Source organism: Telmatherina bonti (genome assembly GCF_933228915.1).
Source record: "Telmatherina bonti genome assembly, chromosome: 24".
In the NCBI taxonomy this organism is placed as follows: Eukaryota; Metazoa; Chordata; class Actinopteri; order Atheriniformes; family Telmatherinidae; genus Telmatherina; species Telmatherina bonti.
This window is the reverse complement of record NC_136633.1, coordinates 11,652,939-11,669,496: the sequence shown is the minus strand read 5'-3', so window position 1 is coordinate 11,669,496 and position 16,558 is coordinate 11,652,939. Positions and strand designations below refer to the sequence as shown.

Below are 16,558 nucleotides of genomic sequence, written 5' to 3'. Positions count from 1 at the left end.
TGACATTGCTTTAGTTTAGCGAAGGTCAGTACTAATGTAGCATGGTTTAACAGCCACCTGTTGCTAACCATGTCCACAGTGTATCTTCTGATGGAAACTTCCAGCAGGATGATGTCACAAAGCTCACATCATCTCCACCATGACAATGAGTTCACTGTCCTCCAACGGCCTCCACAGTCACCAGATCTACATCCAATGTGCAGCTACTCTGTGATGCTTTACGTCAACATGGAGCAAAAACTCTGAGAAATGATTCAAACGCTTTGTTGAATCGATGACAGCAAGAATAAAAGCAGTTCTGAAGGTGAAACAAAGTCTAACCTAATAAAGTAGCCGGTGAGTGTTTCCACCTGATAAGAAATGTTTCATTGCTTTTTTTTCCTGCAGTCCCAGCTCTGTGCGTTTTCAGAATCGGATCTATGTGAGCTATACAACATATTCATTCATTCTTCATGCGATTCTACACCAATAAAAACATCTCTGCTTGTATAAAGTACTTCTCCTGTTACAGCAGGCTATAAATGCAGATTTCCTCACATGCGGATTATCATCTCAGAGTTTCCTTCATTCTCCAAGTTTTTAGGATCCGTGTGTTAAAAACAGAAAGTTCATCTGGTGCTGAGTGAAAAACAAGCAAACCACGCTGCAGTTGCTAATCTGATCCGAAATGTTACGCAGAGATGTTTCTTTCTGTTTTGTTAAATGTGAACAGGCTGACTGATCAGGAGAAGGCTGATGCAAATGTTAAAAGAAGAAAAAAAAAAAAAAAAAGCCTGCTCTCTGCCCAGAGCTGCCTCCCACTGCACCAGCATGAGACTCTGAATGTTCAAAAGACAAAGAATAACGCCTCAGTCTCTGGCTCCAGCTCACCAGATACGAGGGCGTGGTGGGTTTCTGTCACTGTTTATGAGCTTAACGTCACACCACTTCGAAAATAACAAATGCATGAGCATTACCGGACACGAAGACCATCCATCTTTATTACACATAGTACAGATTACAGCCGTGTTTTCATCTTAAAGCTGTTTTAATTCACTTAAATATTTAATATGATGGTGTAAAAAAACACATAAAGACTCACCTGCTATGTGAGCTGCATAAATACTGTTCAAACATGAGCTAAAATCAATCTCATTTCTGTTTTTTCATGCTGTTATTTATCTCTTAGACCACAGTTCTTATATAATTCAACTCAGATATGGTGCAGTTATGAAAGATTCATCCAAACCTCTAATAAACAGTTTCTATTGTCTGTGGAGGATAGAAGAGAAAATGACACTGAAACGAATCATCATGCATCCGCGTATGAAACGTATTTTTACCCTTTTCCCAAAGTACGAAACAAACCCAGGCTGACGGCACTGATCTGCATGAAAAGAAAAAAACAAGCTCAACTTCCCAAACTGAGAAGTTTAAAAGAATGAAACAAGCGTGAAATATTTTTCCATGGCAGATGATAAATATATGTATATACGTTTACATAAATCTACTGGGAATTACACGTCAGCCCATCAAATTTACATGAAAACAAACAAAAAGAAGCATAATTATAATCTGCTTTTGTTCTATATTGACATGAAGCATCACAAACATCCATGATGAGAATCTCCTGTTCCACCACAGCTGCTCTGATCTGGTGACTGTAAAGGCCATTGGAGTACAGTAAACTCATCGCCATGGAGATAATTGGATGACACCATTACAGAATTGATACAATTCATGCTTACATGTTTTCTACACTAAATTCTACACCTACCATCTGATGATGACTACGGTGATGAAGATGTATTCAATTTTGATGTGTGTTTGTGTCATATGTACCTCACTGTACGTATTGTATGTTTGTCTTTCTTTTTTCTTTGTTTTTATTCTTATATTAAATCTTTCTTTTGAACCTTGCCGTAATGCTTTTAACGTTTTATATGAAACACTTCGAGTTGTCTAGAGGTGGTTGTGTGTAAATACTTCGACCAACAAACATGTTATGTTCAAAGTCACTTAAATTCCCTTTCTTCTTCACCATTACGCTCAGTTTGAACTTCAGTAAGTCGTCTCCACCATGTCCACATGACTAAATGTGTTGAGTTGCTGCCTTGTGATTGGCTGGTTATTTGTGTTAACAAGTTGTTGAACAGGTGGACCTGATATAATCGGAGATGAGTATGTGACCACTAATAAAAATGACTAACAGAACCTTAAACATGCTGTTGAGTATATCTTAACAGGCTGCAGTGCCACCTAGTGTCCAGAGGAAGATACTGCAGGTAGATCCTGCTGATCATAACTGCTCCTGAGAGGAAACAGAGATTTACAAAGATCCTGCATTTATTCAGATACCTGAAGCTTCTTGAGCCAACATTTTAAATTATTCAGTCATCAAGAGAAGAATCTGATTCAATACTTTTACAATTATAATGAACAAATGTTACAGAAAGATTTGATTAGATCATTGCTTTCTGGACATGGTGAGAAGAACATCTTTACTTAATATTTATTTTGCATCTCATGCAGGCCTGTATTTCTGTTTTATGAGTTTCCCAGCATAGCGTGCTCTTAATTCCATGTGATTTAAGAGCACACTGCAGGTAACATAAGTATTGAACTCGACATATAATGGGGTTACTGACATGAAAATTTTACTGATTTTGGTAACAACCCATGTAATACTTATAAGAAAGCAAAAAAAATAGTTCAGTAATAAAGTTAGTGTAAAGAAATGGGGTGATGCTGGAAAAGAACTGAAAGAAAGGAGCTAGAAGGCACAGAAAATGAGAAATTTATCAGGAAGTAAACAGCATGGAGTCATATCAGCTGGACCAGGCCAAACTGATGGGTTGTAAAAAGTTTCACAAAAAACATCTTACGTTTAACAACAGGTTCTATCACAGCCTTCACTGAACATACACTTTGTCTGCTTACAGAAAGATGTCTGGTCTATAATCTGGAAGCATAAAAAAACATAATTTCACCATAGACTAGCTATGAACAGAAGCTCCTCACAAGATTTCTGACAGAAGAGTAAAAAAAAATGATCAGACAAGTTGTCAAAGAGTGGAGGGCAAATTACAGAGGGTTTCATAAAGACAAAGAGCAGGTCCAGTTGTTTAAAAGACACAATAGGTAATGTTCTGTTTGATCGTTCGCCATGCAGGACAACATTTACATTCTGCAGGACAATCATGGACTATTACACGCTTTAGCCCCAGTGTAAACAGACGTTATGTCCACACCAGAGCCAGCGAGCGATCAATCCCGAAACAAAAACGGTCTCCCCGGAAAACACCACTCGCTACGACATTCCGCTTACCAGGAAAAGATATATTAATAAACCAGCTTAATAAACTCTTAAACTATGTGAGTACAATTTCCCAATCAACTAATCAATCAGCATTAAAACATTCAGTTACGAACTCTGCAATATCGTCACTTTCCATAAAAGATCATGTCTGAATCATGACGGTAGAACAGTTATAGGGAATTAAACATGATATATTTAATGGGTAATCTTGTAAATGTGAGGCTTGAAAACTGTATGAAACGTCATAAATAGCAAGGATAAAGTGGATTTTTGTGAATTTAGTTCATCAATTTGACAAAGCACCTATGTGCACAAATCAGGTGCAAAAATCAGCTGAGACAAAGCTAAAATTCAGATGATTAATATGACATAAATAAGCAATTGTTTATACTTTGATTTAAAAGAAAAAGAAGAAAATTAAGACAAGAAAAGGGAGAGGATGCAAAAACAAAAGCGACAGCTGTATAATTTACCCTAAATGCCTGTAAAGGAACAAAAACACATCCTACGGCCTCTGCAAAAAACACTGCAGACAAGTATCAGGAGCACCTGCAGGAGGACAAATTGAAAACCAATAACAGCAAGTAATTATACCTAGGCACTCTTTATAAAAACGTGTTGCCATGTACCAGGATGAAGACGAAACCAGGCTGATACTTCAGTTAGACGATGATCAAGAGGTCCCTTGAAGGGGTCATTACAAACAAAAGCTTTTCTACAAAGCGTTAAATACATTGTTGGAAGGCTGTTTCATACTTTATTCTGTTATCGATTGATATTTTGAACTAATATGTTTTACTCGGGTTGCAGCCAATATCTCGGGAAAATTTCATCTCAGCAACCTCATTAACCTCCTCCCTGAGCCGTCAACTTTTCATGGTGGGTCCTCCTGTGTCCTGAAGATCCTAGCAGCTATGTTGTCAGGGGCTTTATGGCCCTGATAGGGTCACCCATGGCAAACATGTCTAGGGGAGGGACCAGACAAAGTGCAGCTCAAAGACCCCTATGATGATGATGACCATGACGGAAATGTTCCCTTGCCCGGATGCGGATCACCAGGGCCCCACTCTGGAGCCAGGCCGGGTGTGGGGCTTGAGAGCAAGCAATGGTGGCTGGGCCTTTGCCCGTGGGGCCTCAGCCCGGAAGGGCTACATGGGCCCCATCTCCTGCTGGCTCACCATCTGTGGGATGGGGTGCAATGTGAGTTGGGCAGCAGCAAGCGGCGGGGACCCTGGTGGTCCGCTCCTCGGCTGCAGAAACTGGCTTTAGGGACGTGGAATGTCACCTCTCTGGTGGGAAAGGAGCCTGAGCTGGTGTGTGAGGTTGCGTGGTTCTGGCTGAGTATAGTTGGACTCACCTCAACGCATAGCTTGGGCTCTGGAACCAGTACCCTCGAGAGGGGCTGGACCTTCTTCCACTCTGGAGTTGCTCAGGTGTAAGGCGCCAAGCAGGTGTGGGCATTCTCAGCAGCCCCCATCTTGGTGCCTGCACGTTGGGATTTACCCCAGTGGATGAAAGGGTAGTTTTCCTCCGCCTTTGGGTATGGGGACGGGTTCTGACTGTCTTCTGTGCTTATGCACCGAACAGCAGTTCAGAATACCCACCCTTTCTGGAGTCCTTGGAGGGAGTGTTGGAGGGTGTTCCTTCTGGAGACTCTCTTGTTCTGCTGGGGGACTTCAATGCTAACATGGGCAACGACAGTGAGACCTGATTGGGAGGCATGCCCCCCCCCCAACCCAAATTTCCCTTCACCTCTGTGCTCATCATGGATTGTCCATAACGAACACCATGTTCGAACATAAGAGGAAGCCAGTCAGATCTGGCAGGCCCAAACGTGTTGTGAGGATCTGCTGGGAACGTCTGGCAGAGTCCCCCGTCAGAGCAAGCTTCAACTCCCACCTTCAGCAGAGCTTCAACCATGTCCCGAGTGAGGCGGGGGACATTGAGTCCGAATGGGCTGTGTTCCGTGCCTCTATTGTTGAGGCGGCCAGCTTTGGCCATAAGGTTGTTGGTGCCTGTTGTGGCAGTACTCCCAGAACTCGTTGGTTGACACCAGCAGTGAGGGATGCCATCCAGCTGAAGAAGGAGACCTATCAGTCCTTCTTGGCCTGTGGGACTCTGGAGGCAGATGATATGTATCGACAGGCTAAATGGGATACGTCACCAAGGCAACAACTCAGGCATGGCAGAAGTTTGTCAAAGCCATGGAGAATGACTTCCAGATGGCTTCAAGGCGATTCTGGTCCACCATCCGGCAAATAGGAGGGGGAAGCAGTGCTCTGTCAATACTGTGTCCAGTGGAGATGGGGAGCTGCTGGTCTCAACTTGAGACATTTTGGATTGGTGGAAGGAATACTTTGAAGACCTCCTCAATCATACCATCATGTCTTCTGGTGAGGAAGCACAGCTGGGGGACTCAGGGGTGGACTCTCCTATCTCTGGGTTGGATTCCACCAACGCTGCCCTTTATCACTGAATTTGTTCATAACTTTGTTCTACCTGTTCTATATGGACAGAATTTCTAGGCGCAGCCGAGGTGTTCAGGGGATCCGGTTTGGTGGCATCAGGATTGGGTCTCTGCCTTTTGCTGATGACGTGGTCCTGTTGGCTTCATCTGGTCGTGATCTCCAGCTCTCACTTGAGAGATTCACAGCCAAGTGTGAAGCGGCTGGAATGAGAATCAGCTCTTCCTAATATGAGACCATGGTCCTCAACCGGAATAGGGTGGTTTGCCCTCTCCGGGTCGGGAGTCAGGTCCTGCCTCAAGTGGAGGAGTTTAAATTTCACAGGGTTTTTTTCACAAGTAAGGGAAGTATGGAGCGCGAGATCGACAGACGGATCGGTGCGGCGTCTGCAGTAATGCGGACTCTGCGCCGGTCTGTCGTGGTGAAGAAAGAGCTGAGTCAGAAGGCAAAGCTCTCGATTTACCAGTCGATCTACATTCCTACCCTCACCTATGGTCCTGAGCTGTGGGTCGTGACCGAAAGAACGAGATCTCGTATCCAGGTGGCTGAAATGAGTTTCCTCCGCAGGGTGGCCGGGCTCGCCTTTAGAGATAGGGTGAGGAGCTCGGTCATCCGGGAGGGGCTCAGAGTAGAGCCGCTGCTCCTCCGCATCGAGAGGAACCAGTTGAGGTGGCTCAACTGTGTGTATACATATATATATATATATATATATATATATATATATATATATATATATATATATATATAGATATATATATATATATATATATATATATATATATATATATATATATATATATATATATATATATATAGGGAGAGCATATAGTAGAGCTGCTGCTCCTCCGCATTGAAGGGAGCCAGCTGAGGTGGCCCGGGCATTGGGTTAGGATGCCTCCCTGGTGAGGTGTTCTGGGCACGTCCCTCTGGGAGGAGACCCCGGGGAAGACCCAGGACACGCTGGAGGGATTATATCTCTCGGCTGGCCTGGGAACGCCTTGGGATCAGTTGGCAAATGTGGCTGGGGAAAGGGAAGTCTGGGCTTCCCTGCTTAGGCTACTGCCCCCGCAACCTGACCCCAGAAAAGCGGCAGAAGACGGATGGATGGATGGTAACCTCATTAGAAAAATATTTACTGAAAAAATGTTGACGTGTTCAACAGTTTTTTGACCTCCTGTATATTACTAAGTTTGTTTAACATTTGGATCGAATATTAGTCTTTTTTAAATTCATTTGCACATTTAGGAAAAAAGTTACTGACTATAAAGTAAGATTGAGATGCACAACTTTCATCAGAAATGCTCAGGAAAGGACCAATTTGTGTTTGTTCAAATGAAAATGCCTAACGTCAGCGAGATATTTATCACCATCAATATTCAATAAGTGCATACAACAATGTAAGGATGAATTAATAGTGTCATAATGGAGAGATGTTCAGATTTTTTGGACTGGCTGCTGAAAATAAAGTATTTTAATCACATGTCTTATTGCAAAAAGAGGTTGTGCATCACCTCTTCCAGGAGCCAGTGTGCTTTAAATGTGAAAAGCAAACTTTTTCCAGGTGGTCAACTATTTAAGAGCTCATTTTTGTCCTCTGTTTCCTAATATGTCAAATCGGCGATAATTGTGGGCTGGAAACTGCTCTTTACTACATCCCAATGCTTATTCTGCATACATTTGTATGCAGAGTGAAGACTGGCCAGAAAAACTAGACCTTGGCAAGATGATGGAAGCATATGTTGCCTGAAAACCTGAACAGATAGTTCAGTAATTACAGTGTCTTCACAGATGTGGAAGGCAGCCTCGCTCAGGGGTGACTGTGGCTCAGGTGTTGAAGTGAACACCCACACTGACCTGATATGCTCATTACTGTGTCACTGGAGGAAAAAGCTCTCCAAATACAGAGTAGAAATGATAAAAAGGAGGAAAAAAGTGTGGTATAATACCTGATACTGCTCATCCTTCTTCTATAAGTACCTGTGGATATGTAGGGAACACTCTATGGGGGGGACTTTCTGCAGATATATTGTTTCTATATCTGTTTCCAGGTAAATGCAACAAGCCTTGCAAATTAAACATTTTTACTTTATAATTATGTTGGGGAAAAATGCTCTGCAAGGGTTTAATTAGGCTGGAGCCCAGCTGCACCACCTGCTTCCTGTTGGAGCTCTGCCTCATCTACTTCTTCATCAAACACCACTAAGTCATGAAAAACTCTGGTGGTCTCCAAAAAGAAATGGTGAATTTTGTCTCCTTTCATTTGACTTAATACACAATTGAAGCGTCACATAACAGAAGTAGGATCAAATTTGTCTCCAAATATCGGAAAGTCCTGTCCAGTTCACGTTCAGGTTAGTCTTTTAGATTTTTAAAGTTAGTTACTGCAGCTGTAACTCTGCAGCAGCTTTTACTGCCCCACGATAAGACAATGTTACTGTACATGCATTGTAGTCTGATTTGTAGTATGATACTGTAACTGTGTTTTTGAAAAACACTGTTATTTTGTTCTGTAGTATAAATGTCTTCCATAGGAGCTTATTTGATTCTTTACTAGTACACACATTTTCTCCATGTTTAGTTATTGGTAGGTTTCTTGGCTGTAAATGCTAAAAATAGAACATATGTTGGAAGGAAAATCATCCATGATTGCAAGTTGAAAACACATCCATGTAAAGTCCACTGTCATCTGCTACCTTTTTAGATCTTTGTTCAATTGCTTGTTAGCACAAATCATCCAATCACACTGCAGCAAATCAATGCATTAGTATTGGAACAATACGGTACATTAATGCATTTAGCATCACAATGAGGAAGAAAATGGATTTAAGTGAGAAATAGGACATATGTAGCCTTTAACAAAGCTTTACGAACTGTTCTTGTACAAACTAAGATGTAAAACTGTGACTACACATCATACCTAAAATGCATGCTCTGATGGATTCTATACCGTCTATCCAGTAAAGTTGAGTTCAGCTGGTATAGCTGATAATTAAGTAAATATACTTTCAGTGAAGTTTAAATATTTGCTTTTAAACACCACCTGTTTTTTTTGTTGTTTTTTTTTTGTTTTTTTTGCCTCTTCCTCCATGTTTAAAGCTTAGGAACCAGAAAAACCAACGACTACTAGCAGCTCCACTCTGCTAGAGCTTCACGGCGTTGGCAAAAACAGCTTTTCAGAGCTGTGGAGACACAGAGCACACAGGCATTGTCTGTCCCATTGATAAAAACCCAGAATGCTGACTCTACTGAACTTCAGCCAGTCTAACTGCATGTCCGGTCTGTAGCAGCTAGCAAACCTGAACCCCAACAACTTGCCTGAGCTGCCCCTAAAACATCCCAACCTTTGCTGCCTGGCTCAGTTGCTCTTGGCCTTCGGCTGCATGGAGCGACTAAGCCCCTGTGCTGGCTGGCCAAAGCCCTCTGGGATTAGATTAATGCAGGCGACGGGAAGCTAGTGACGGCGAAACAACAGGCATGGGAAATGACTCTTAACCTTATATAAGATTTCATTCTTGGTAACATGTTAGTGTAGCAACACAATGCAGACTTCTGTTTATATGAGAAATACTGAGAGAAGAGGTATTAGTGTTTACTTGTAAGGAATATGCTCCCAGTTTGAGTATGTGAAGTCCTTTCTACAAACGTATTGAGGTAAAATGTTCCTTTTTTATTAAATTTATAGTTAGGGGTGAGTCATCTCCTTGTGATGCTGCCAATCAAGAGGAGCTCCTCCCTTCCGCTGTCCTCTCCTTTGTTCCTGTTTGTATTGCATGTCATTAACGTTGTGTTGGGTTGATCGGTATGAGGGATTGCTGTGATTGGCTGTGTGGCATAGGTAGTGAGAACACATCGAAGAGGTGGTGATGATACACTGAAGAAACTGAAGAAGATAACCATGACTGAGAATAAAATAGCTCCGTGAGACACCTCTTTGTTTAGGTTTAGCCTATTACATCCTCATACAAGTGGACATGCTACAGCTTCGCTGACAGTTAAAGAAAGTATTCATAGTGTTGACAAGTATGATTTTGCACAGAAGCTAGAAACCTGAGACTTTGCGGGGGGGGGGGGGGGGGGGTGTTATTGTGGGTGTAGATGTTGGTTGTTTTGGGGTCAAACTGTTCAATTACTTACTAATACAAATATCTAATCGGCCAGTCACATTGTAAATGTATTTAGTCATGTAGACAAGAATAAGATGATCCAACGGAGCATCAGAATGAGGAAGAAGGGGACTTTGAATATGACATAATTGCTGATCTGAGTATTTTAGGAACTGCTGATCAACTGGGACTTTCACACACACCCATCTATAGCTTACTGATAATGGTCTGAAAAAGAGAAACTGAGGCAAAAATTCATGCAGACTCACCAAAACTGGCCAGTAGCAGATGGAAAAACGTTGCTGGTCTGATGAGTCTCCATTGCAGCTTAACATTCGGATGGTAGGATAAAAAAATGAGTGATAACATCATGAAAACATGGATCCATTCTGTCTTGGATCAAGAGTTCAGGCTACTGCTGGTGTACCGGATGTCTAAAGTTGGTCATCAAAGGCCTCTGTTCTGGTTCAGATAGGGCAGAACAAACTGCTTCGGACAGCCATTTAATTTGAATCAGGTGTGTTGGAGCAGTGATACATAAACCATGGTTTAACCATCACAGCCTGCCTGAGTGTTTCTAACCATGTTCATTCCTCTTTGATTGTGCAAACTTCTATACAGGGATGAGCAACTCCAGTCCATGAGCGCCTTTGTTCTGGTTTTAGGTGTTTCCTGCTTCAACACACATGATCTATTACATTTAAATATGTTTTGTTGGAACAGGTAAGCAGCTAAAGCCTGCTGGACAGCGGTCTCTGAAGACCAGAGCTGCTCATTCCTGTTCTAATGGCTATTTCCAGAAGAGTAATGCACCATGTCACCAAGCTCAACAGATTCTTATCATGGTTGTGCAGCCAACAAAACTGCAGCAACTGCATCATGCCATCATGTCAATAGGGAGCTAAATCTCTGAGGAAGTTTTTTGAGAGGCATTTTTTATTATTATACATTTATATAAATAATTATTTTTTGTTTTTAATACATTGTTGAATGTACTATCTTATAGATTTGGAGGTAAAGAGGGGTCCATAAAGTGGCCAGTGATTGTAGATGATGCTGTCTTTTTTGTAGACAAAAGCAAGACTCAGAAATTGGAGTTAGAAATGACAAATAATTCTAAACTTTTTACTGTAGTAATTTTGGGAGTGAAAAATGTATTAATGGTGGTAAAATTTTGAAAGAAGTTTACCTGACTATTCAGTTTCGTAGAGATAAGTGATCAATTAAGTATCAAGCAAGTTTCATCCTGTTATATACATTGTTTTTTTTTTTTTAAATATATATTCCAAAGGGCCTGTGTGACCAGAACTACAGTTTAATAGGGGGTTCTTACTTTACACCAGTGTTTCTCAATTCTGGTGCTCTGGCCCCCCTGCCCTGCCTGTTTTAGACATGATACACCTCCAAAGCTCCTGAGTCAGATTATTGAACTTCTTCTTGAAGTTCTATGCAGCCTGTTAACGTGTCCTTTATTTCATTCAGGTGTGTTAAGGTAGGGTTGCCTATAAAACATGCAGGGCAGGAGGGGCTGAGGACCGGAATTGAGAAACACTGCTTTACACACATAGAGGTTTGTCCATTCAGAGACACTGTTGTAAAAATGGTGGCATAAATGTAGCAGCATCCATCTATGTGGACCTAGGGCCAATTTCAAGAGAAAAAACAACATCAAGGTAAGGTCTATTTAGTAAAGGCTTTGAATACCAATAGAAACCGTTTTTAATGATAGATTTTTCTATCATTAACCTTTGTTATAAGCTGCAAAGTCCACAGCAGGATTTACTAACTCCAGACCTCTTTGGCCACTGTTCTGCAGCTTTTAGATGTTTCCCCACTGCCAAACACAGCTTGTTAAGTTCTGCACATGCCTCTTAATGACTAATGAGCAGAACGTGGCCCAAAGAGATGGTGATCCCTCGTCTACAGTATATTTTGAAGGAATGGATAAGTTGTTCTTTTGTTCCTTGTCTTCCTTATTGGACTTAGTTTACTGGATTAGCTGCTAATTATGTGAGCAAAGGAAACCAGGCAGGCAGGGCAAACTGGGTGTTGAGACTTAACAGATCTTTTACTGGACTTTGGTGAGATGACATTAGCTTAACACATTCCATTATAAAATGATGAGACTTTGGTTAAGATAATTTGTAATTATTCTAGCAATAACCATTTGAAATCCATTGATGGTGAGAAACATCCAACCCCACATGCAGAACACTAGCTATTGATTAAAAGAAGATAATAGATGTGTGTGGATCTATTTCATTCATTATCACTCAGGTAAAATCCCACTGTGTCTTTAGTTAGCTTCCTGGCCTCTTTGTCTCTGTCCTGCCCCCCCCCACCCCCCCTGTACTCGCCCTTTTTCATCCAGCAGGGTTTATTTTGGCAGCTCTTAGTGTCTGGTGTGTGAGGATGACACCGGGTCGCATCAGGGCCGTAATGGTGCTTCCATCCCCCTCCCAAGCCATCCCTGATTCTGCTGACAGGGCCCAACCCACCATGAGATAATGCCATTCCAGAGGGATCGTGGCTAAAGCCTCTCTTTCTGGCTCTCAGGTATATAAAGAGGAGGCAGTTGTAGAGCAGAGGACAAAACAATCTGGAAACATCTGTCACTCTACTTTTTTTTAGAAAAAAAAGAAAGACATCATTCTGTTCTACCAGTTTTTCCTTTATCGCCATTCCTTGGCCAACTGGACTCAGACCTTAGCAGGTGCAAACGTCAACCTGAGCCAAACCAAGCAAAACTAAACTAAACTGTCTGTAGTCACTATGGATATTGCCATCCAACACCCCTGGTTCAGACGTGCCCTTGGCTCCGTCTACCCTGCCCGACTCTTTGACCAGTTTTTTGGAGAGGGAATGTTTGACTATGACCTCTTTCCTTATGCCACCTCCACCATCAGCCCCTATTATAGACAGTCACTGTTCCGAAACTTTTTGGATTCCTCCAACTCTGGCGTCTCTGAGGTAAGAGCGACACAAATCAAAATAAGCACTCATTATCTCAAGAAAACAGACATTTTGTATCGTTCAGTTGCATCAACTCATAACTTTAACTCTCCTCCATCCAGTTTATATTTCTGAACGAAGTTGTAGTTTGTGCCACAACAGACCCTCTTCATGTTTATGTGTCCCTTAGATGAGGTCTGACAGGGATAAGTTTATAGTCTACCTGGACGTCAAGCACTTCTCTCCTGATGAGCTCAGTGTGAAGGTGATTGATGATTATCTGGAGATCCAGGGCAAGCATGGAGAAAGACAGGTAGGTTGGACACAAACCACTTGAAGTTGACCAACAGGTTCTTGATCCTTTACGGTCCTGGTCTACCATTTAGTAAATTTAAAATGACTTTGATTAAGTTCTTTGACAAATTGTGGAAATAAAACTACTGGAGCCATCTCTACCAATTGGTTTGAGTATGTAAAACCAAAACTACAAGTTTGTTTTAACACTTCTGTTTCTAATTTCAACCATTTCACTGTTGTTATTTTATTATTAACTTGCATCTTAACTATTTGCTAAAAAATATTTATTGTGATTATTAAACAAATGGAAAAACAGAGAAACATTTCTCTCTGGCCTTTTTCTTAGGGTGAACATCAAAGGGTTAAGGGTTTTAGATGCTTAAAGACTTAATTTTAGAAATGTTGACTCGAATCTCAAATTGTTTTGATGAAAAGTTCTGTTTGGTGGCGGTAGACACCATGACATACCGATGTGTTAACTTCAAGACTGCCCAGGTCAAATTTGGACGAAATATTCAAGGTATCTCGAACATTTCTTGAGCTCTAAGAGAAGAAATAGAACTGATAAAAGCTAAATAAATAAATTGATAACATACTGTCTTGTAGCACCAAGATCTCAACCCTACCCATTGATGGTGCAACATCCAGACAATTATATAGTTTAGCTTGTAAAGATTGCTACTTTCAGTGAATAGATAAATCATAGATAAAAATTTTTACCTTTCTACCTTGGACAAGAGGTAGCAAATACCCAGTGTCGCTAAATAGTGAGGTACGGGTGGAAGGACACTTATCCTCATTACTATTAGCTGAAAGTTGTTTGTCTGAAGGCTTGTTGGAGGATCTTATACCAACAAATCCAAAGCTTCTATCCCTGATCACTCTAAGAATTACCACTTGGAAGTGGTTTGTCTCTGGTCCAATCTGATTCTGGTATTACTCCTTCCAGGATGACCATGGTTACATCTCTCGGGAGTTCCATCGCCGCTACCGCCTCCCCTCAAGTGTTGACCAATCAGCAATTACCTGCACCCTGTCAGCTGATGGTATGCTGACTTTCACAGGGCCAAAGGTCACCGGGGGCAGCGAATCCGGTCGCAGCGAGCGCAGCATTCCAGTCACCCGTGACGACAAGCCCAATGCTGCTCCATCCTCCTAGAGGTTGAGTGGCGGCCCTGAGGTGGCTCAGTTCCCCAACCTGCATTGTCGGCGAAAGACCATGCAAATTCTTTTTTTCCATTTTCATGAGGGGATATCTGTGTCCTCCTCACTTTACTTTCTGTAGTTCCTTTTTAGTACACTCATACAGAATTATTAGTATCATTGTTGTGAGCATAGCAAAAAGCAGTCCACGAGTAGAGTAAAGTGAGGGGCGGCAGGAGGTTCTAAGAGTAACATTCATCGATGGACAAGACATCCACAGAACTAGATGCCTAATTCTGCTGGTTATCAGAAAGGAGACACAGTTGGGGTTAAGCTTGTATGTAAATGTCTTGCATATCTTGTCCCAGGTTTCCCATCAGTAAACTCCACCAAGGACTACTTTTGCAATGCTCACTGGGAACCCTCTCCTCCTTCGTCTTACATACAATATATCATGTACTATCATGTAGGCCTTGTTTGGTGTATTCCTGCTCACAACTGATAAGTCCATACTAAGGAAACATATAATAAAGCTGTACAATAAAAAAAAGCTGCTGCTTTGTTGATTTGTACTGAAAACTTAACAGATCTGAGGTCAGTGTGGTGTCAGGTAAAACTAGGGGTTATATAAGAAGTGTTAAAGACAAACTTTTCTTGTTTCTTCAATAGCAATTTCAAGAGACCGTAAGAGATTCAGTCTAGTTAGCTGTAGTACATTATAATCCAATTAAAATAAACACATTTATTTTCCCCACATTAGTCCAATCTATACAATCCAAATTGTAAATAGTCTGGATGCTGTGTAAAATTTATATAAATCCAGATATCCACATATTTTATATCCAATAGAACATAAGCAACATATCAGATGTTGAAACTGAGACATTTTACCATTTCGTTGTAAAAGTGAGCTCGTTTTTAATCCATGGCAGCAACACATCTGTAAAAAGTACTTCTAGGATGATGTTTAGTATTGTGCAGCTTTTAACATCTGTCTGTAAATATCTGGGAATTGAGGAAACCAGTTGCTAGAGATTAAAGAGTGTAATGTTGTCCCATTGTGGTCTGATGCAGGATTCTTGCTGCTCATCAGTCCTGGACCTTGTTGCTGGATTTTTGCTTTTTTCCAAGTGTATTGTTTTAGTGATAAGGTCTGGACAGCAGGTAGACCAGTTCTCCTGTGAAGCCATGCTGTTGTGATGGATGCAGGGTGTGGTTCAGCATTGTCTTGCTGAAATCTGCAAGGTCTTCCCTGAAAGTTGTTTAGATGGGAGCAGATGTTGCTCTAAAGCATTTGGTTCAGACCATTTTAATTGAGCTTTGATCCAGAGACGACGGCAGTGTTTCTGGATCTTGTTCACATATGGCTTCCTCTTTGTATGATGGAGCTTAAAGTGCATTTATGGATTTCAGAGTGAACTGTGATCACAGACAGTGATTTCTGGAAGTCCTCCAGACTCCATGCAGTAATTTCCAGTAAAGTAATCTATTTTTAACACGGTGATGCCTGAAGGCTCAAGATCAATAGCATCCATTATGAACTACTGCTTTGTCCCCTGCACACATTACATTACAAAATGTAGATGGTAGGATGTTAGAAGTCTTTATACAACATGGAACAATTTTCATTACAGGTTGATGAGTTTTGCAAATCATTATATTTAATTTTTATTTAGATTTTACAGATGATCCCAATTTTTTGGGCCTGTGGTTGTAATAATGTGTATATAATATGTAAGATGTCTACAATCAATTCATAAAAAATAAATACCTAGCTCAGGAAATGAATAGGTTACATAAAATCTTCTTCTCAATTCAATCCATCCCTAAATGTACAAGGCGACAGTGGAGAGAGAGAAAAAAAACTTTATCAGGAAAGACAACCTACATCAGCAACAGGAAACGTGACCATCTGCTTTAACTGGTTCGGACTGTCTCTTGGTGGTTTCCTTCCTAAGATGGCGCAACTAAGTGTGGAGATGTATACCCTTCTGAGTAAGGTAATAGGAAAAATCCTGCCTAAAAGCACAACCTACTGTAACAGGAATTAGACCCTTAAACAAAATAGTCTTGCAAAATAAAACTGATACTTGTAAGTTTCAACAAACAGTTGCAGTTTACAGGTGTTTCGATGTAAATTGCAGCTTATGCCACGTAGCGTTATTTGTTTTTTTTCTACTTGTTGCTGAGAATTTGAACCAGCTTTTCAAAGCCTGTCTCCGTAATTTCTTTTTCTAATTCATTGTAAAACTCTGAAATTCAGTCGTTCCGTGCCGTGCATTCTTTACCAGGAATGAACT

At 41.2% G+C, this 16,558-nt stretch overlaps 1 protein-coding gene across 1 annotated transcript; it reads left to right on the top strand.

The window, feature by feature from the left end:
• Positions 1-12,638: 12,638 nt before the first annotated feature.
• On the top strand, positions 12,639-14,274 carry cryaa (crystallin, alpha A; the record flags this gene model as incomplete). The annotated part of the gene is made up of 3 exons (XM_079263627.1): positions 12,639-12,836; positions 13,009-13,131; positions 14,065-14,274. The coding sequence occupies 3 exons, from the start codon at positions 12,639-12,641 to the stop codon at positions 14,272-14,274; spliced, it is 531 nt and encodes a 176-aa protein (XP_079119753.1).
• Between the last annotated feature and the right edge of the window lie 2,284 nt (positions 14,275-16,558).